General features: G+C 40.8%; 1 protein-coding gene across 4 annotated transcripts in view; it reads left to right on the forward strand.

Moving 5' to 3' along the window:
* The window catches only part of NFIA (nuclear factor I A), a 388,188-nt gene that overhangs the window by 351,506 nt on the left and 14,820 nt on the right, over positions 1-21,862 (forward strand). For 2 of the 4 annotated variants that reach the window (XM_074380912.1, XM_039473582.2), the window contains exon 10: positions 5,443-5,534. The exons of the other annotated variants lie outside the window; for them this stretch is intronic. In XM_074380912.1, the coding sequence (XP_074237013.1) occupies positions 5,443-5,534 (92 nt within the window). The remainder of the gene's footprint in view (positions 1-5,442; positions 5,535-21,862) is intronic. 4 annotated transcript variants of the gene reach the window in all.

A 21,862-nucleotide genomic window follows, 5' to 3' on the forward strand; every position in this document is an offset into this window, starting at 1 on the left:
GGCTCCCTTCCTTGCCTCAGTTCCTCCGATTGTGCTGTGCCCTTGGTGGCCTCAGTCCACCGGAACCTGCCAACCAACACATTTTTCACAGCCCATCCGAGAAGCCCTCTCCGCCTCCCCTGTAAACCTTGTCCCGTTCCTCTTGCCAGTGTCCCTTTTCTTTCCTTTACACCCTGCGGAGTTTTCTTTATATTAATTACTTTTAGGTACTCGCATTTCCATCTTCCGTACTTATCTCTCCCCATTAGGATATTAGGACATGCTGGGGATAGCAGTGTGTCATACTAGCCTTCGCAGCCTCGATAATGCTCAGTACAGAGCCTGGCGTGTAGCAGGGGTTGAAATAAATGTCTCTTGGCGAGAGAGGGAAAAAATGAATATATTAAAATGTCTCTATGATGCTCTGCAGAAGCTGGACTTGGTGGATGGAGTTTAAGGGAATGAAGAGGGGTGAATGTTTGCTACTTCTGTGTATTTGGAGTCTTTGATAAAGCAGAAGACTAATTTCTCTTCAAACTTCATGTCAGTTTGTAGGCCAGGCTGCCAGGGTTTAGGGTACCTCATCGCTTCCTGCATCTGGAAGTAAACTCAGAAGCTCAGAGCTCCAGTCTCCTACTGTATCTTTTCTGCCAAGATGCCTCACATTTCCTCTTAGCTGGGGCCGGAGGAGCTGGCCGTCACTCAAGTAGGTCAGCCGCAGGTGAAACTGGCCTCTCAGCCTCCTTCTGGGCACCCTGTGGGGATATAGAGGGGTGTTCGTTCAAAGAGCAGCTCTTCTTTCAGGTTTACCCTTTGCACAGAAGAAATCTGGCTAAATGTTCTCCCTTTCCTGCCTTTCTGTGATTATATGTATTTTAGTGATTGCTAAATTTGAACTAAACCTCGAAACTAACTGCGGGCTTTCAAAGCCAACCAATCTGAACTCACATTTTCTAGTTTGTCAGATTTGGGGGGTTTATTAATATTTTCATCTTAAAGAAACATTAACTGGCTGAGAGTAGTGGCTCGCATCTATAACCCAGCCCTTTGCGAGGCCAGGGTGAGAGGATCACTCAAGCTCAGGAGTTTGAGACCAGCCTGGCCAACGTAGGGAGACCTCGTCTCTACGAATAATTTTAAAAATTAGAAGGGCATGATGGCACATCATGCCTGTAGTCCCCACTACTCAGGAAGTTGAGGTATGAGAATCATCTCAGTTCAAGAGGTCAAGGCTTCAGTAAGCTGTGTTCATGCCACTGCCCTTCAGCCTGGGTGACAGAGCCAGACTCCATCTCAAAAAAATAAACATCAGTTGACATTAGCATAAATATTTTCATTCTTAATATCTTCTTCTTCAGTCATATTTTTTCCAAAGACAAGACGAAAGCCTCTCCATTCAAACCAGTTTGACCATGTCCTCAACACCATGTTCAGGTATAATTGTTGAGTGAAGGCTATTTCTGACTCACAATGAATTCATCTACAAATGCCATGGTGCCTTTTTGCAGCTATATCTCTTAAACCTCCCCATTTGGAAAAAGAAAAAAAAGAAACCTGCCACAGGAACAACCAAAACTGGAATTTGTTTGGCTAGCAGGCAGTCAGCTGCATTCATTTCTGAGGACACAGGGGCGGTTCAGTCCTCTCAAGGACAGCCGCAGTGATAAAGAGCAGTGCTTGGTCCCAGCACCTTGGGAGGCCAAGGTGGGAGGATTGCCTGAGCTCAGGAGTTTGAGACCAGCCTGAGCAACATGGTGGGACCGCCCCCCAACATCTCTGTTTAAAAAAAAAAAAAAAAGCAGTGCTGATGCGTGATCTACCCTACTGTCCCCCTCTCCACCCGACTCCCTCATGTCCATGTACCCCACAGTGCCCCTAGAGGTTAATTCCTAGCATCCTCAAAGCCCCTGTCAAACTGTTGTTCATAAAGAGAGAACTGTTCTTGAGTCATTTCCCAGCTGATCTTAGGGACGTGGGACAGGTATTGTCTAAGTGAAGAATTATAGAATTAACAATATCTACAATAAGGAGGTAATGCAGAAAAAATGTAATTTTCTGGATATGGGATCAAATTCTGGTTTGGGATTTTGAGACTTAATGTTGTGGTGCAGGCCAAACTGTGGCTCTTGGAAAATGTGAAGAAATACATTAGAGAGAGAGAAAATATAGTCAGATTAGTGCATGTGAGAAGCTTCTTGTAGGAGCATTCTTCAATAATGTTAAGAAGATGGTTCATAGCACTATTGCTAATGTAGGTAAAATGGCTGCTTACAAAAAAAAAGCAAACAGTTTTCGTATCAGAGGCAGCCATATAATCAATGATTTGATTTCTAATAGTCATGTTTGTCATGAAAATTCTTACAGTGAGATTATATAGCCAAACTGATTTCCCTGTTGACTTTGTCAATTCATCATCAAGTACATCTGAACCTCCCCTCCAGAATTCTCAAAAATGTCCTACAATAATCTCCCCAGAAAAAAACTGTGTTCTGGATTTTAGGATTTTTCATAGGTCTACCAATAGCTTTGATTGTTGCTGTTGTAAATAAGGCAAGAATTATAATTAAGAAAAATATGAATATGATACAATATCATAGTATACACAATTGTATGTAATTAATTACCCTGTTGCCCCTTTACTTGATTTTAAATTCATGTTGAAAGCTCTTAACTGTGCATGTATAATTGATTCACTATGGTAAATGCGGTTGTTTTAACAAAAAGTTTCAATTAAGGTTTTGCTCAACAGTGTAATTCCCTTATTCAATTGTGTCTTTAGGAAAATCAAATTCAACTTATGTCATATATTTTTGGGACTACATCCTGTTATAAGTGACCACCCTGCTAGCTAGAATAATGGAAGATGAGTCAGAATTTCTTTCTTCCTTCCCTTGTTTTCTCTGTGTCCTTTTCCCAGAAGATAGCCTTCTATGGAATGAATTTCCCTGGGTACCATTTGTCCCATTCTTTGACTTGGGTACTCAAAGACTACTAGACTTTTGTAGTTGTTATACACACACACACACACACACACACACACGCACACACATACATATTTTAATGCAAACATACTAGCCCCTCTCTCACCATTGTTCTCTTTTTAAAAAACTAGAATAAAATTTGGAGAAGTTTTGGTGGGCCTTGAGAGCATGAAAAGCCTTCTGGGATGTTCTGAAACTAAGACTGCAGTTTTGTCCCATGATTGAAGGAGGGAAAATATCTGATTGTTGGCCTCATAGAAATGTTGGGTAACTAAAGTATTTGTATGCTAAGGCTTCTTTCAAATGGAGAAATTGAGGTTAAGCAAAAATAGATGATGGGATATAATATAAATACCTTGCCAGATTTAGTAAGCTTACTATGATCAAGCTATCGTCACAATAAAATTTCTCTTCCCCCAACCCCCAGAACGGTTTCTGTGTTGGGATCTGTTAGCATGCTTGTTTTGGATGTCCCCAGTATGGTAAGAATGTCATAGGAAGTCCTGCTACGTGTCTATGATGAGCAGCAGGTGGGTGCACACTGTTCTGTTAGGGCCGTGAAACACAGACTCATGTTTCAGCATCTGTCATCAATCACTCGGCCTTCATACCTTCATATACCTTTATTCCTTTGTGTTCCTTCTCAGCCTACCTACCTATTCATGTGTGAAAGAAGACTTTTCTTCCTAACCACTAACAGGTTCAACAGGTTGTTTTACCTCCTAGCTTCCTCCTCATCCCTCCCACATCCTCTTTGTGCTCTAAGAGCAGGGGAGCACACTCAGATGATTATAGTCTATCATTTTCAGTATATAACTTTATGTTGCTGTTTCTCAAAGGCATATCAAAGTAGAGCCGTGGAGCGAATGGAACACTTAATATAGATTATTTTACTGAGCTTTTAAAAAAAAATTGAATTACCCCCATACCAGTAAGGGAGAGGTACATGCAGAATGGCTAACTGCAGTGGTATTTCTCAAATCTGTTCAAATTAGACTGGCGTAGCATGGGCTAGAGACAAAATCAGTAGATTCACATTGCTAGACAGTACGACACATCAGGCATTTAGAGATCATTTTATATAAAGTCATTACTGAGTAGATTCTCCTAAAACAAATACTATGACCACAAAAAAGTTTCTTATTTAAGAGACATTAGGGACCCTCATGCTCAGCCTCTGCTCAGTGCCATTTTAACACAGCCGTGTCCACATCCACGTAACCATTGCGGATCTGTTTGGGTGGCTTAGCTCTTATCAAAGACAACCGACAGGACCTGGGCCAGATGGTGGAAATTTTATCTCTAGATTTGTTTAACGAGAGAAACAAGAAGTATGAGCAATTTTCTGTAAAACAGAAAGTCAAAGGAACGGATGATGTCAATAAGGAAAAAAAAAAATCTGGCAGGAATTTGATGTCATGCCCTCAGTTATCTGTGTTTTCATAAGTTGCATATCCAGATTGCTTCTTAGATGGTGTGTGTCTACAGTTAGTTTAAAAACCTTAGGCCTTTTACAATTATTGTTAAGAAATTTGAAATTATTTTAAGTAATAATCTAAAGATTCTAGTACAAAGGAAGAATGTGAACAAATCCTTGGAGTTTGTGGTAAAGAAGTGAAGTGCAGGACACCAAAAAACAAAATGTATCTTTGGATTTATGAGCCAATGAAACACCAAAGCCACTGAATTTTTTTTTCCACTGCAGTAGAAAGAAGCTCTTAAGTACAAACATGAAAACCAACAACCAAATTTCCATGTACTGAGAAAGGATAGTGAACTGAAGTGTGGTATCTGAGGTTCCAGTGTGATACCTTAGTTGACAAAGGGTCTTGATTGTTTATGCCCAAACAGAAAGGTTCTAGGATGGGAAGACTATAAATGTTAATATTAAAAGCATATATTGTGCATCATAAAGAATCTAGACAATACTGGGCCTGTAAAGACAGCTTATTCTGAATGGTTTTCTACCTCCTTCCTGGAGAACCCATTAGTTTCTTCTATAAAGATTCCTCTTCAATCTCTAGCTGCAGAGGCACAGGACCGTTTCATGATTTTTTAGGAGTGTAACGGTGTGAAAAGCAAGCTTGTAAAATGAACTGCTTTCCTCCTCTTCCTACCTAATTTCTTTCTCCCTCTGCTCTAAAGACTAGGATATCTCTTTCTGACCCCAGAGCTCACGTTTAACTCAGAAAGTATACTTTGCAAATGCCCTGCATGTTCTAATTTGTATGGTAGAAGGAGAAAATAGCTCGTCTGAGAATTCAACATCATTTTATCCCAACGGTCTTTGGAAGCCAAATCCCCCTTCCCCCTTTTTTGACTGTCTAAAACACCCTTGCTAGCCAGACCCCTTTGCTAGCTACAGTGTTTGCACATTTCCTTGTTAATCAGCTGCGTCGGCTCGGAGACTGTGTGTTTTGGTGTTGTTTGTGTGTGCAATCTCGTGCCGCTTCCTGAACGCATGTGTCCCTTCCCTTCACAGCCTACTCGACACCCAGCACCTCCCCCGCAAACCGATTCGTCAGTGTTGGACCACGGGATCCAAGCTTTGTAAATATCCCTCAACAGACACAGGTGGGCCGCTCTCATCTTTTCTGTATGTGGTGCAGCTTGTATTATTCATCAGGTGCATTTTAACTTGTCTTTTGGCACAAAAGGCCGCATTTCCCAGACCCTGTCCAGTCCTCCCTCTCCTCCTGATCCCACCAGCCACATTTCCATGTGTTCTCAGAAATCACAGAAAACTTTGCCTACAATTTTTGCTTCTTGTATTGAGTGGGTAGAAGAAGAGGACTTCCAGGTCAGAACTGTTTTAGCTATAGCAAAAAAAGGTTTTCCTGTGTTAGCTTGTGTGTGTTCCCTCTTTGAGGAATTCATGGCCCTCTAAATGCAAGCAGACTGAAGCAGGCGCCTACAGGACTTGAAAGTAATGTCTGGTTGCCAGTGACATCAGAGTGCATGCTGGGTGTAGAGGGAGCAGCCACTCCTCTGTATTTATTAGAAGGTCCCCAGGAATCTGGCAAGCTTTCTAAATGAAAGAAGGGGGAAAGGGTGTATGAGCCCTATTAAGTTGCTGGTGTTGGTCCAGAAATAAGAGATGTTTGTTAGTAGTTACTGCTGGCCACTGGGAAGCAAAGTATGGTGGGTGGCAAGGGGTATGTGTGAGTCATATCTGAAGCAGGTGATGAGAGAAGAGGAATGCCTGGACATCTGGAGCTTGTCTGCCCATAGTCAGTTGTGTTTTGTGCTAGCCTAGGTCTAGGAGAAGAAATCTTTTGGAAAAGTTTTAGAATGGCTGCTGTACATTGAGCAACATTGAGTTTTTAAGTTCGAAGTTAGTATAGGTAGATGTATTTAGAGGTTTGTGAAATAGAGTTAGAGTCACATTTTGAAATCACCTACTCTCTGATTTCCGAATTAGAACATGACCATATTTTATCGTAATTAACATAAGGAAAGTATTTTCTCTGTAAGGTTCTTAGCATGGTGTTTGAAAACATTCTTGGAGCAATTTTGTGCACATGCCTGGGTGTGGAATCTCCAGATGCCTAATTTATAACTATCCATGTCTGTTTGTAATGTGGCCAGGTGCTTATGAGTGGGATAGATTTGCCTTCCTGGGTCCATTTGCTCCCTCTATAAATGGCTTTGGTTTATTGCTATGTCGACAGCACAGGTTAAACTGCATTGTATCTAAAGCCTTCCTCACACTGAAGCAGGGTCACAGAAAGTACAGCATCAGCAGAGAAGGCAGCTGGGAGGAGAGGGGGAGCCAAAAGGGGAGGGGGAAGGTTGGTTAACTCTTGAATTTCCCACCTCTGCTGCTGCTTCTTAAACTGACCTGCATGTGGCATCTGGGATTAAAGTGTGCTATTCAGCACCTCCTATAAAATTCTGTCAGTTATTTGCTTATTTTCCCATACCTTCAAATGTTCAAGTGAATCTGAAGTTGTATAATTACTGTAAAGCATTAAAACACAAAAACATAATTTAATTTTGTACATTTGGCATTTAGTGTCCAAGTTCAATGAGAGGGGGAGAATTGGAAATGGTGGCTCTATATTGGATAATTGTTTTTCCAAAAGCACAAATGTCCTCAAGCTGGTTCATTAAGAGCTTTAAAAAGGCAGCTTTGAAATGTCCTGTTTGTATTTTACATAGTATTTTTTATATAAGCTGTGATTCACAGCCCTGCAATTGTACGCTGTGTTCCATTCAATTTATTTCTTTATAATCAAAATGTATTCTATTCCACTGTGGCTTTGCTTCACAAATGCCTTACTTAACCCAGAGTCTGAGTCTTCATACTACTGACCACAAAAATTCAAATTCAATTCTTAAAAATCCAGATTTTCCACGCATCTGGATGAATGATGTCATGTAGGCCCAATATTGGCATCTGGAACTGAATTTGGGTTTTTTTTTTGTTTTGTTTTTTTGTTTTGGTTTCTGCTAAATATTTAGCATCAACAGCTTAAATGTTTCTTACCATAGTGACACCTGCCACATTTGGCTTGAAGAAAGCCATTCCCAGTTGTCTAATGAGAAACTATGCTAATGGAGTTGTCATTTCCACCCTCCCCCCCAAAAAAAGATATTTTGAGGTAAAAATTATGTGCTCTAAATATTGTATTTTTAAGGTATATATATTAACTCTTTCCTTAAATGGGAAACTATTTTCTGGAATCACTTAACATGTTAGATGTATATAGATATAGGTAATAAAAATAATAATATACCTTAAAAAATAAGTTCCTTTTCAAGAGGGCATTAGTTCAAAGGGGAATTTTTGAGAAGAATTTTTCAAAACATAATTAGAACATGGTCTACAGACTTCCTAGGCAAACTTGTGTTTTTCTATATTGATATCCTTGTTATGAGACATGACATTTATATTAATTAAATGACAGGAAAAGTTATCTGGGAAAACAAAATTTGGCTTTCTACCTCTGGAGAAATAAGAATTGTAGAGTCACCCAAACAGATACTTAAGCTTTCTAAATGTAGAATCAGTATCTTGTACATAAATCTATAAACAAATGCAAAATAAAATGGCCTTTCTGCTCCTAAAGTTTCCAGTGGAAATTTCTTAAAATGCCCGAAGCATCATCCTGTAGAAGATGGAATTGATGGATTCTCTGTTTTCCCAAGTGGGTGGAAATTGAACCAATGCAGACGTTGTAACTAGGCAGCTTTCAGACTATCATCAGACCTTTTTTAAGAAAAAGAGTTATTTGGTCATGTATTGTCTCTACTGGGCATTTTCTTTGTATTAAGTCCATCAAGTATGTGATGCAGCTTATCTTTATAGTCATCCAGTAGGATAGATCTCTACTTTATAGATGTGGAAGCTGAGACTAAGGAGATTGTTGATTTTCCGAAGACTATGCCATAGTCGGGAGTGGAACAAGAATTTGCACCCAGTTCTGCCTGACTCCAAGACCTGTGGTCTCTAACTAATGTATTATGTCACTGCTCGTTATCTGGTGAGTTATTTTCCCAGGAGATATTCCAACAGAGACTGATACTCACTTCTCAGGAATACTACTGGCAGATTCCCTGCTTTTATTCCTGAGACTGTATTAATATCTAATCGTTAGTGTATACCCCCAAAAATGGAAAGCAAAGTTTCAGAGAGACCTCTGTTCACTCATAGTTGTAGCAGCATTCTCCACAATAGCCAAAAGCTGGAAGCAACCCACGTTTCCATTGACAGATGAATGAATAAACGAAATGTGTTCTATATGTAGAATGGAATACTCCTCATCCTTTAAAAGGAAGGAAATGCTGGCATATGCCACAACATGGATGAATCTTGAAAACATGCTAAGTGAAATAAGCCAGTCACAGCAAAATAAATACTGTATGATTCTATGGATGTGAGGTACCTAGAGCAGTCAAATTCATAGACATGGAAAGTAGATCAGTGGCTGCCAGGGGCTGGGGGGCAGGCAGAATGGGGAGTTAGTGTTAAAGGGGTGCAGAGTTTCCGCTTTAAAAGATGGAAAGAGTTCTGGAGATGGATGATGGTGATGATCGCACAACAGTGTGAACATAATGAATCCCACACAACTGGACACTCAAAAATGGCTAAGATGGTAAATGTTATTCATGTATATTTCACCACAATTTTTAAAGCGTGATCATTAAATATGCTCTAAAGTCCTATTCACCTCTTAGGAGTCAAAAATTCTGTAAAACAGCACAGGACAAGTGGACTGTGTTCATCAGCGTAATCATGTGCTGACTGCTCAGAAAAGCACTAATTATTGTGCCCAGTTCATAGTGGGTACTCTGCATACAGTGGTTGAGTCTAAATGATTCAGAAGGAACTTTACGAAATAACGACTTTTTCTTATTACATTCATAATACATGTTAATTGTGGAAAATACAGAGGAGAAAAATAATAAAAATCACTTGTAGTCCTACTGTTAACATTTCTGTATAAATCCATTCAGAATGTTTCTATGCATACAAATCTATTGCAAAAAGGGAGATCATGTTATATACACTGTTTGGTAGCCTGCTGGTTCTTCCCCTTAACAATATATTATGGCCTTCTTTCCATGTAAATTGGAAAAATTGAATATTGGCTTTTATTGCACCTATTCATCATCTGTAATGATTAGTAGAGAAAGATAACAGGGATAATTGAAAGCCATTTTTCCTCCTCTTTTCCTTCCAGTCTATTTTGTTTCTCCAGAGAATTCCTCCGTTGACTGAAACAGAATTGCCTTCTCTTTAGCCTTGCCTTGAGCTAGTTTTCTTTCAAACTGCCTTCCAGTTGCATTGTATATCTCGCCCTGGCTTTCAGCGAACATTCCTGCCGAGTTATCTGTCCCCTCCTTCCACCTCACTTGCCTGCTACCTCTGCTACCATCATTTGCCTCTCATTTTTTTCCTCCTCCTCCATGTTGTCCCTGATCATTGGGATGCGAGGTGGCCACCTCCCTATAGCCTTTAGAACACCCATTGATTCCTAGAAACTGTGGCCACTTGTCCCACCTTGAATCTTATTTTTCAACATTGTCCCATGACAGCTGATACTAACATATAGAAAGGTCTCCAGGGTATACAGTATTTACTTCACTTTAGACACTGTTCATGTGCCCTGCACGCCCACTGAATGATAGAATGTAATAATAGAGAACATGCCATTGCTTGAAATAGCAGAAAGCCAATGGCCATTTCACTTGCATCCCATAACTTAATCTGATCCCTGAAAATGAGAACCATTAAGAGAGGCATTTATTTAAAGAAAAAAAGTTAATATTTCATCATCAAGTAATAAATAGAAATACCAATTTCCACACAGGAGAACTGAGCAAAGAACTCATTTTGATTCAGGTTCCAGTTTAATCAAAAGGTTTAAATAGAATGCTTAACCTGCAGAACTCCAATGAGGACTAATTCTTTAAAATGAAAAATGAGTGCAAACAATATTAAAAACAGGCATTTCCTCCTTACTACCCAAATCTATCACTGTTCTGCATCAACAGAATTGTGGTATCTGAAATGCCATCTAAAACCAAATTACCATTTGGTCTATTAGAAGAATCGCTTGGCATGGCATGGGCCTGATTTGTTGATAAAAAGGCACAGGTGCTATAACCTTTGCTTAATAAATCATTTAGCTGCCTGACTTGCAAGCAGTGTGATTGCCTTTGCCTCATGAAATTTACAAATGTATGCACCAGCCACACACTTCACTGTGCTGGAAGCTAGCTGATCTGGAGAGTTCCCTGCGTAGCCAAATTATGGGCATGACACCCATTGTCTGCCTATGGTGGGGGTGCACCTGGAATGGGTAAGGTAGAGATCATGGAGAGCATTTTGAGCTGTTTCCATTGTGTGTGTCATATTCCTGAAACTCCACCTGAGAAACCAAAGCTTAGGCCATCTGCAGAACTCTTCGTAAGTTCCTTTCTTCAGTCATTTAATGTTTACTCCATTGCTTGATATAGCCTCAACACCTACGAAGTACAGGGAATAAAAACTCTCCTCAAGTTGTTTAAAGTCTAGCAGAGGAAACAAATGTGAAGAAATAATAGAAATGACAACATCAACATCAAAAACGAGGTGTGATACCAGTACTGTAAGGATTTGTCTAAGCGGCTTTAAGACCACAGAGTTGGGTATAAGAACTTTCCAAAGAGTAGAAGTGGCAGAAGAGGCTGGATAGTTTTTCGTTCCTTGTCCTTATCTAGCTTGGGCCTGACGATGTGGTTCTTGTACACTATACTTGTTTTTTCTTTGCTTTAATTTTTGCCAATCAGATGGTAGATTGTGTTTTAGCCCATCCCAATAAGAGAGACATGTTCAGTTCTATCTTCTCTGGAACAGATAAAATTAGAATCCTTTACTGCTACACAAGGCTCAGCCAATAACGCCTTCACCCCTTATTTCCTAGAAACAGCGCCTCCTGATGGTATATCCTCACCTGCCCACAGAAGCGCACTTGAGATTGCATTTCAGTTAGCTGGAGCCATTTCCTGCCTCCTGCCCACCCTAACGAGCTGCCTGGGTGTAGAAGGTTAGGTACCACATAGAAGTTCAAGGAGCAGCTGGAGAGTTACAAAGGCAAGAAACTCAGATTTCCTTAGAGGGAAAAAAAAAAAAAAATATATATATATATATATATATATATATATATATATACACACACACACACATATATAAAATAAATATAAATATATAATATATAACGTATCATTATATATTATATGTTATATAAATGTAAATATATTTTTTATGTATTTATATTTTTTATATATTTATATATTAATTTTATATTTAAAATTTATGTTTATATACCTTATATATAATATACAATATATTTCATTATAATGCATATGATATATATTATATATTTATATGTTATAAATATATATTTCACTATAATATATATTTATATATTAGGATATATTTTATCATATATAACATATATATTTATATAATATATAATATAAATTAATATTTATTATATAAATATATATATGTCCCACCCCCCAACCCTACCTCATCTTCTAGTTAGAAGTGAATTTGAGCATTTCGGTTTCAAGCCAACATAGCTGAAAACTCCCAAGATTGGAGAGGAATGGCAGATAAAATTCCATGTTCTCCTGATTTTGAGCCAAGTTAAAAGTCTGATTGGCCAAATAAGTATTCTGCAGTACCCATGCATGCTAGGTTCTGTGCCTATACTCACTGCAATACTCAAGAGTCCTCTAAGTTTGGTGCTACATCCTTATTTTACAGATGAGGAAACCAAAGTTTCAGAAGAGTAAAATTTGTCCCATGGTAATTGAGGTAGCTGAGATTTGAACTAGTCAGTCTCCAAAACTTCCGCTTTTCCCAGATATTATCTGCATCCCCAGTTGTTTGTAGTAAAAGGTTCCTGAACATTTTCTCTGTAAAAGTGTCTAAGATTGACTCATACTCCTATGTCGGAATCAGAGGCCTTGAAGTCAGTCCCAGTGCTCCCTGGCTCCAGTGGGACTGTGCTGAACTTGGTTCTTCTGAAGATCTGCCCTGGTTTCCTGTTAGTTCATATCTCTGTAAAACCAAGACTGAATTCATTCTCTCATCCTGCCTGGGAAGAAGACCGTTACTAATGATACTAGTCTGCATCTGTGAGAACAGCTAGCCTCTGTCCAGAGACCATACAGCAGAGCAGCTAAGATAACTCCTTTATTTTCAGATTTTAGTTGAAGCCGTATTCCATCCTTTAGAAGCATTCTGTGTGTTTCATTTTTGTTGTTGGTTTCTTTTTTTCATAGTAATTCAGTTTATCTAGCCTAGGCTTTTAACTGTAAAATAGTGAAAATAGTGAGATATAAAATAAGTGTGTCTATACACACACACGCACACACACACACCTCCTATAGTTATGAGTCTTAAATTCTGTCAGTGTAGAAAAAGTGTTTAACACCTAATGAACACCTGACAAGTGGTAGCTTTCATTGTTTGGTTGATAACTAAACTCTTACTTTCTGGATGACGAAGTATTTTCTCATTTGATCATAGAGTTATCCTTTGGATGAGTTCATGTCCTTTGCAGGGACATGGATGAAACTAGAAACCATCATTCTCAGCAAACTTACACAAGAGCAGAAAACCAAACACCACATGTTCTCACTCATAAGTGGGTGTTGAACAATGAGAACATGTGGACACGGTGGGGGAGGGGGAACATCACACACCGGTGCCTGGAGGGTGGAGGGCTAGGGGATGGATAGCAGGGGGTGGGGGGATTGGGGAGGGATAGCATTAGAAGAAATACCAAATGTAGATGACAGGATGATGGATGCAGCAAACCACCACCATGGCACGTGTATACCTATGTAACAAACCTGCACAATCTATACATGTACCCCAGAACTTCAAGTATAATAAATAAGTTAATTAAAATTTTTTTTAAAAAAGAGTTATCCTTTGAAGTAGGCAGAGCTATTATTATTTTTATCTCCACTATATAGATTTTAAAACTGAGGTTTAAAGAAGGGAAGTGACTTTCCCAGAACCACATATCCAGAGGTCAGTAGAGCCAGGACACAAACCCACTTCTGATTCCAGATGTCCTATCAAGGAAGGACCTGTATGTGAGCCATTCAGCACAGGCTGCTCTGCGGTCAGAACCTACTTACCAAAAGCAGCCATCCAGCAAATTAGGAAGCCTCCGCCTACACCCTGCAAGATCCTAATTCTGTAGGTTGTTCATTGAGCATCAGCCCGAAAGGTGCCCGAAAAGCCTGTTTAAATTGAGCATGGCTATCCTTCCCTTGCATAGGCAGCTGCCTAAGTGAGCCATTTCTCCCCTTACACTAAGTTGTGCGCCAGAAGGACCTTCCCAAGAGGAGACAATGTCTCTGAGAGCGGTAAGGACTGGCAGAAAGTAAATGCACCCCCCAGAATCGAAAGGCAAAGGAGGTACCCAAATTGAGGTGGTGCCTGGTCACTTTTTTCTCGTATGTTCTCAGCTCCAGTAGCAGGTGTTGAATAGTAAGCAACACCTCGCAGAGATGAGTTACTCATGCAATCTGCTTCCCCTCCCTCCGTACTACTGTGGGCAGGAGGGAATCGTCCCAGCTTCCCCAGCTCCCACACCAACCTGTAAGTTCTTGACACATTCTCTTCACATACACTTGGCGGCTGACTCACTGACAGGCTATGAGACACTCTTAAAATAAATTTTTCAGTAAACAGAGTCTTTGTCTTTCAAGTTTTAATTTGGCAGCGTGTTGTAGACATGCTGGGCCACAAACCACTTCTGGACAAAGTTCGAGCCATTCATTCTAGATAGTGGTCACCTTTTCTCTCAGTTCCTGTTCTTCCTGTCACCTTTAAGTATATGTTTTGATTTCGATTTAGCCTTTTTGTTTGTCTGGGTTTTACTTTGCTCCACAAAGATTTGGGGGAATCTTCTTAGTCGAAACAAATTGATGATGATTGTAATCATTAAGGTCTCTACCACAGTATCTGGAACACGATAGGTGCTCAGTGAATATTTTTCCCTTCTTCATTCCTTTGTTTTTTAGCATTAAAATGAGAACAGTGGCAATAGAGAAGGGGAAAGTAAAAAAGAGATTTCCCAGGAAATTTCATGGGGGAAGAAGGGAAAAGACTAAAAATCTGCTGTCCATTAACTTGGCACTTGGAATTGTGGGAAAGGGAGGCCAGAAAATGTAGGGGAAAGGGTTGGAAAAAGGAGCTGTGAGTTGGTGGAGAGAACTGACAGGAGCTAGATCAGAAGTTGATGATAGGCTTGCAGGGAATTTAGAAAACCGTAGTGCCAAGTGCAGAAATGCCATCAACATTTCTAGCTTTTAGATGGGTCTGATGACAATGCTTCTGATCAGTGACATTCGAGGATACTGAGGGAAATGTACTGGGTACTCAGCAGGTTTTTCTGGGGGAACAGGAGGAAAAGTCGTAATTTGAGGAGTAGGACAGACCTGTTCCCACATCCCGGCTGTGCCATTTATCTGAGTGGTCTTGGGTGTCTTACCCTGTAAAATTCAGCTTTCTCATCTGTGAAATGAAGGCAATAGTAGTACCTACCTAATAGGAAAAAAAAAAAAAAAGAAAAGAAACAATTAAGTGTGGTTTAAGCCTGTCAGGATTATTTTTCTCATGTAACAAGAAATCCGTGAGTGAGTGGTGGTTGGCATTGTTTCAGTGCTGCATGAGACCAGCAGGAACCCATGCCCTTCCAACATTCTGCTCTGCCTTCCTCGGTAGGCTGCCTTTTCAGCCTCGTGCTTAGAGCCTCTGACTGCAGCTCCAAATAACATAGTCACATCATACCTTACTTTCCCTCTAATATCAGGGAAAAGGCCCTGCTATTCCTCCTCTGTGCCCTGCTAGCAAATTTCTATGTAGGTCTCATTGGCTAGACCTGGGTCACATTTTAATCTCTAGCTGCAAAGAATGTTGAGAAAATCAGCAGAAGATTATCTTGATTGGCTCAAATCATGAGCCATCACCCAAGGACCGATTGGCTCAAATCATGAGCCATCACCCAGGACCGGTCACATGTGCCTCTCTAAGCAAAATTGTCCCAAGGAAGAAGGGGCAGTAGCTAGTGAACAGGAAGTTAACAGGATCTGCCATATTCTTTTTTCCCATTCCCTGATAGGTTTCATGCACTTTTCAGCTCCAGTAGTTGCACTTGACCGTCTTGTCTCTGAAATCTTGGCTTCTTACTCTGCCTTTCCTCTGCACACTCCCTGTGTGTTTAGGAGACGTGTATGCTGTGTGTGTGACTGTGCAGAGGGCATTTCTTTTCAGCCTCTGAGGTCCAGGATTTGGGCAGAAGTCCTGGCGTTTTGTGCAGATCAGCTCCCGTGGGGCTGGGTCACTGTGTACTGGTTAAACATGGACTCTGAAAAAAACAAGTTGGAGGATATGTGCCTTTGTGATTGCAGGGGAGCTCTGTGAAACTGTGCCCCCCGGGTGCCCTCCCAGGTGCTTACCAAACAGGCAGCAATAGGTTCTGGGTTTCTCTTTTACGACTTGGAACCAGATGCTTCCTTTGCAAAAGAAACGAGCCTGGTTTTGCAGAGCTTAAGTCAACATGAGTTCAGAGAACAGGAAAATGAGTTGACCAGCCCTGCTGCATGAACTCTGAGAAGAGAACGCAATACAGGTGGTGTTCTCACTGTCCACGAAGTCCTTGGCTTGTGAAAATCCCATGCCCAAGCAATTGGCCTTACCGAGTATTTCTGCACTGTAAATAGTGACTGTTCACATGAGGAAAGGATTCAGCATTAGGAATCCTTTTGGACGCAGGCTTTCTCGGGGCTTCTAATGAGTCTGAGGCCCTGAAAGTTCCACTGACACACACAGCTGCAAAGCCAGAGCTTGCTGTCTAATGTGAGATCCGTCGAAGATCTCACGCAAGGCCTCAGTGATTCTTCCTGTCCACTTGTCTCACACCCGCCTGCTTACCTTCCTGTTTGTTTAGTGAGGATTTAGGCAGATTCTTTGATCAGTGCCCTGTCTTTTGGGGATATAGCTTTTCACTTGATCTTAGCCAAAAGGCCGAGAAGCAATAGGATATAGCCTTTCAATGGAGTCTATTCATTGAACTACATTCCACAGCATACGCCTCCCCCAAAATATTTGCATGAGAATTTTTCCTAAGGCCTCACATTGCTTCCTTTACAGCAGAGATGAAATAACTTAGCACTTGTAATTGGCTTTGCACTTTCCAAATGCTTTACACATTTAACTAATGAGTCACATGAGCACGTGATAAGCCGGATCCCTTGTCTTGGAGCAGGGACACTAGGTTAGGACAGGCTGTCCTGGCCCTGTGTTCCTCACCCTCAGCACCCTCCTTCCCCAGAGCCTGAATGTGTTGGGATAATGGGGATGTCAGCTGGGCACAGTCGCTCTCAGCACAGGGCAACCTCGGACCCTCACAGTGCTGCCTTAATAATGTGGGAAGACCCTTTGCTGCCCTCCAAGACTTGAATATGCTGCGTATCTCCTGCTGCCTTGTCTAGTGAAAGGAAACAGAAGGCCAGCCCTCATGACATACAGCTTCTGCGCCTCAGGCACAGTCCTCCTTCCATCGATCCCTGGCAGCGTGTCCCTGTGTATATGGGGAAGGAGTAGCACTGGGGATATAGAAGAACAACACAGTAGGTCTAGTAAGGGAACTGACCATAGTAGGGACCTGTGCATCTTGGTACACAGAGAAACTAGGAGTCAAAATACCTGGATTCGTATCTCATCTCTCCCACCCACCAGCTACATAAATTGATCTTAGAGAGGAGAAAGAAGCCAGAATTTATTAAACACCTACTATGTTCCTGGCACCGTACTAAGCTGGAAGGGAGGCTAAAGAGATAAGTGATCCAATCCCTGCCATACCTAACTCACAGAAAGAAAAGCAAAAAAAATACTGAAATGTTTTGGCTGGGCACAGTGACTCACGCCTCTAATCCCAACACTTTGAAAGGTCGAGATGGGCAGATCATCTGAGGTCACGATTTCAAAACCAGCCTAATCAATATGATAAAACTCCGTCTCTACTAAAAATACAAAAATTAACTGGGCATGGTGGCCGACCCAGCTAGTTAAGTGTGTAATCCTAGCTACTCAGGAAGCTGTGGCAGGAAAATCGCTTGAACCTGGGAGGCAGAGGTTGCGGTGAGCCGAGATTGTACCACTGCACTCCAGCCTGGACGACAGGGCAAGACCCCGTCTCAAAAAATAAAAAAGAAAGACAAAAGAAACTAAGACGTGATTGGTGAAGTAATTGAAATAGGTATAATCCATACAGAAGAGTAGGTAACTAACTCTGGGGAGAACCGTGGAGCTCATGGAAGATATGCCCCAGGAGAAGACACGTGAGTGGTTTTGAAGGAGACAGATATACTTGATGGGGAGAACATTCCAGACCAGGGAGGAGGAACAGTGCATGTAAAGGAACAGCAGTGTGTGTCGAAGAACTTGCTCCTGTCTGGTGTGTCTCAATTTACAGTAGATGACAGAAAATGTTGAGTAATGAGGCCGGGACGTTAGACCAGGGTCTAGTGGTGAATAAATACATACCTTTATTCACGGGTAGTGAAGCGCTTGGACTCTATTCTGTGGGAAATGGGAAGCAGGTGACGGGCACAGTGGGATCTCTGTATGTGAAGAACCGTCTGCCTTGCTTGGTTCAATCCTCGTGAGATACAGGATTTTACAGGGAGTAGTAGCCTTAAGACCTATGGTCATGAGGTAGCATCCTCTTCTGGGCAGCATAATGTAGTGGAAAAAATATAAGCTTTGGAGGCAGACAGACCTGAGTTTGACTGGTCTCAGGATGTGACCTTGGAATAATTTTTAGCCTTTCTGACCCTCAGATGTCACATCTATAGCATTATAAATGAATGTTTGCATTCCACTTAGAGTCGTGTAAAGACTCAGTCTGGTTAGGATGGAAAGCCTCCAGCACCCTGCCCGGACAATGGGTGCTGCCGCTTTCAGCCCTCAGGAGTGAACCTCTGTGAGCACTGGAGGCAGGGTGCTGCGCGTTTATCTTTAGGACAAGGGGCCTGTGACCACGAAGAAGAAACAGGAATGGCAATATGATGAGCACCCCAGAGGTAATCTGGTAGCATTCTCCCTGAGCTGAATCCTTTCTTACCCCATTCTCCCATGTCTGTTTTCCGTAAGTTGTGCCATTAATTCTCTCATTAGCCAGTGGAGTGATATTTATGTATTAAGATCATACTTAACATACTCCCAAGGAGCAAGTTCAAGTTCCACTAACATCGACAGTTTCTGGTTGTAAAGATAAATTCACAGAGGAATCCATACGGAGAATTTCTATGTGTCTTACAATTTTGTATTAAAAAACGATGACATTGTATGCTGGATGAGGGAGGGAAGGGAAAAAAAAAAAAATCCCAGTGCAAAAACAAGTTCAGAACCTAGGAGCACAGTTTCTGAATGTTTATTTTGTCAGATACACAGCTGACATGATTAGTTCTAATGGGGTGGTGATCCTCATTGAATTGCAGATTGGTGTGAGTGACTGAAATACCGCAGGGACTTAAATAAGTGATGCATACGGTATTACTTAGGCTGCATCCTTTAGCCAAGGTGAAGGCTTCATTTTCTGTTACACACACACACACACACACACACACACACACCTGATACATATGCGTCCATCTAGTCCAGAAGCTCCACACTGAACATTAATTACCTATCTAGAGTAAGGCTGCCGGCCTTTACTTCCTTCCCTTTGCCCTGTGTTACCTGAGTGCACCCCCAAACTCCCACACTCTCCAGTGCAGATAATGGTGTATCAGATTAGTCTGCCTTGCTGCTGCATCAAGACCCAGATCAATTTATTGACTCTGCCAGAGTGGCCGGCACAGTAATTGTTACAAGAGAAGAATAGAAAGTGAGAACGTGTACACATGAAAAATAGAAATGACGTTTTGTTCTCTCCTGCCCCCTCCCCCCCCTTTTTTTGCCTCATAGATCTTTATGTGTTTACACAGCAGAGAGCACTTTACTTAAGTTAATCAGCTCCTTCTACATTATTAATTGTGACAGGGTGCCACATGACAGGATGAGTATTATGGGAAGCATCGATCTCACTCCGATGGTGCAGACCTGGGCAGGTTTGGTATTCCTCTCCCTATCCCTCTGCTTTGGGGTCCCATCAAATCACATTTCCCTGATTGACAACACAAAATGTCTCCCATCAATACCATTGATTTCGTGAAAAGGACAGGGAACATTTTTCAACTGGAGAGAGATGAATTGTGGTGATGGGAAAGAGGGCATCTCAGAAATCTTTCTGTGTAGAAACCTAAATTGGGAACTAGGGTATTATTGTCATCCCAAACACTAGTGTAATTTGTACCCCCTGAAAAACGATATGAGGAGAAACTTATTACAAGTGAAAAATAGACTTAGTGGAGGCCAGCGATGAACCTGAGGACATAATGGCTGTTTTTAAAAGGCCACCTGCTAATTCTTTGTGAGGAATTTTTGGTTAAGTGCACATCTTTGAAAGACATTTCATTAAAGTTCAACTTTCATGGCTTATACCTGTAGACCCTAACATAAATCCTGTGTGAACGGACAAAACTGAGTGGGTGTCATTTGTGACCTGGAAATAAAAGGTCAACCATTGAATTTATAGCTTTTTTAGTGAAAAGAACATAAAGATTCCTGCCAACTGGAGTCAATCCATATTTTAATGTTTCCTAGTTAAGATTATAAAATCAAGGGATTAGGATCGTGCTGCTCAGTGAAGGTCAAAACTTAAATGTGATGGGCTAAGTGTCATTCCCATGGGGCAGAAGTTAATATTTCAAAACCCATTTCTACCACTGGCAGTCAAGAAATGAATTGTCCATGATCATTAAGCAAAGTAAGGGGAATCCCACTATCATTACTAAATTTAATGATGATTATTATACTAATCAACTATATTATTAAATTACTCTGCTGTTCTGTCATGTCCCCAAACAGTAATAGTGAATTGATTGCTACCAAATAATTCTCATATACAGTTGAGAACAAGTTGAGATGGAGGATCATGGATGAAGACCTCCTTTTGAGGAAAGAAACTGTGGCTATTTTATGGATAACAGTGATACTGGACAGCATTCTTTTAAGAGTGAGTGGTATCACGGACCTGTTATTAAGTATAATTCATCAGTACCTGTTTTTTAATTACAAAAAAAAAATGAACTTGTATTTCTCTTTATTGTGGGTTTTTTCTCTTTCAGATTTTTGTATCCTCCTCTCCACTTTTTTTTTTTTTTTTTTTTTTTTGGAAAAAGAATGTCTATTTTGCCAGATTCCTTTTTCCACAAATTTCTTGAGCTCTGAATACCATCTACTTTGGATTTTTATGAAGAGGGAAGAAAGGCTATTTAAATGTCTTCATATGATGACTCAGACACATGTGCCCTGTACCATTTTCAAATCCATTTTAAGATGCCAGTATTTCTCAAAGTTTTAGAAATACACAACACTGAAGCTGGTAATTTCCTTAAAGATGATCTGCTCCGGACCCCCATCGTTTTTTCAGACACAACTTTAAGAGTATTTCGGAATAAAGTGCATATCATTTTAATAAAGTAGCATCTCCAGATAAGAGGGCCAAAGCCTGGGGAGCTGAAATGACTTGCAAGGCCTCAAAGCTAATCCGAGACAGAGCAGGACTGAGATTCAGGGACCTGACGCGAGGGAGAGAGGGGACTAGTGGTTGTATTTGTGGCTTAGGAAATGGGTGCATGGTTTCCATTTTACAAAGGTGTTTGATAAAAGCCCAATATCCATTAGACTGACTCAAATGCATTGGAATTCCAAGGAACAAATGCATGTAATTCAAAAGTTCGCTTTGCAGGATTTACTTTCACAGACTACCATGCAGCAGGGGTGGGTGGGTGTGTGTGGCCTGTGCTGCTGTCTATGCTCCTGGACAGCTTTTTGTTGCATAGTTTTCTGTCTTCTATTCTTCACGGTGCAGACAAAGGTCAAAATTCCCATCCACCTTCACAGGCAAACCCTTTAAAGTGCCTCTACATGTGGCAGGTCGTGGGGAGGACCTTTGATTTAAAGTTCAGCATTTACATTTGTAATTTTGACTAATTTCTGTGCTAGCATTAATTGGATTGAAATTATTTAATTAGAATAAAACTAAAATTGATCATTAGAATTAATTTAACCTGATAGGCTTGGTGTGCCTTTCTAGACAAATATTATGAAATATTATGAAATAGAGTGATAATGAAACAGTGAGAGGTATAATTTCACGTCTTATAATGATTTTAGTATCTACCAGTTGTTGGTTCTGATATCTGGATAGTGCCGAATGTTGCTCTTTGTTACATCATTACCATTTAACTAGGGCCTCGCTATATCTCTTAGGTGG

This window comes from Saimiri boliviensis, chromosome 11 (genome assembly GCF_048565385.1).
Source record: "Saimiri boliviensis isolate mSaiBol1 chromosome 11, mSaiBol1.pri, whole genome shotgun sequence".
NCBI lineage: Eukaryota > Metazoa > Chordata > Mammalia > Primates > Cebidae > Saimiri > Saimiri boliviensis.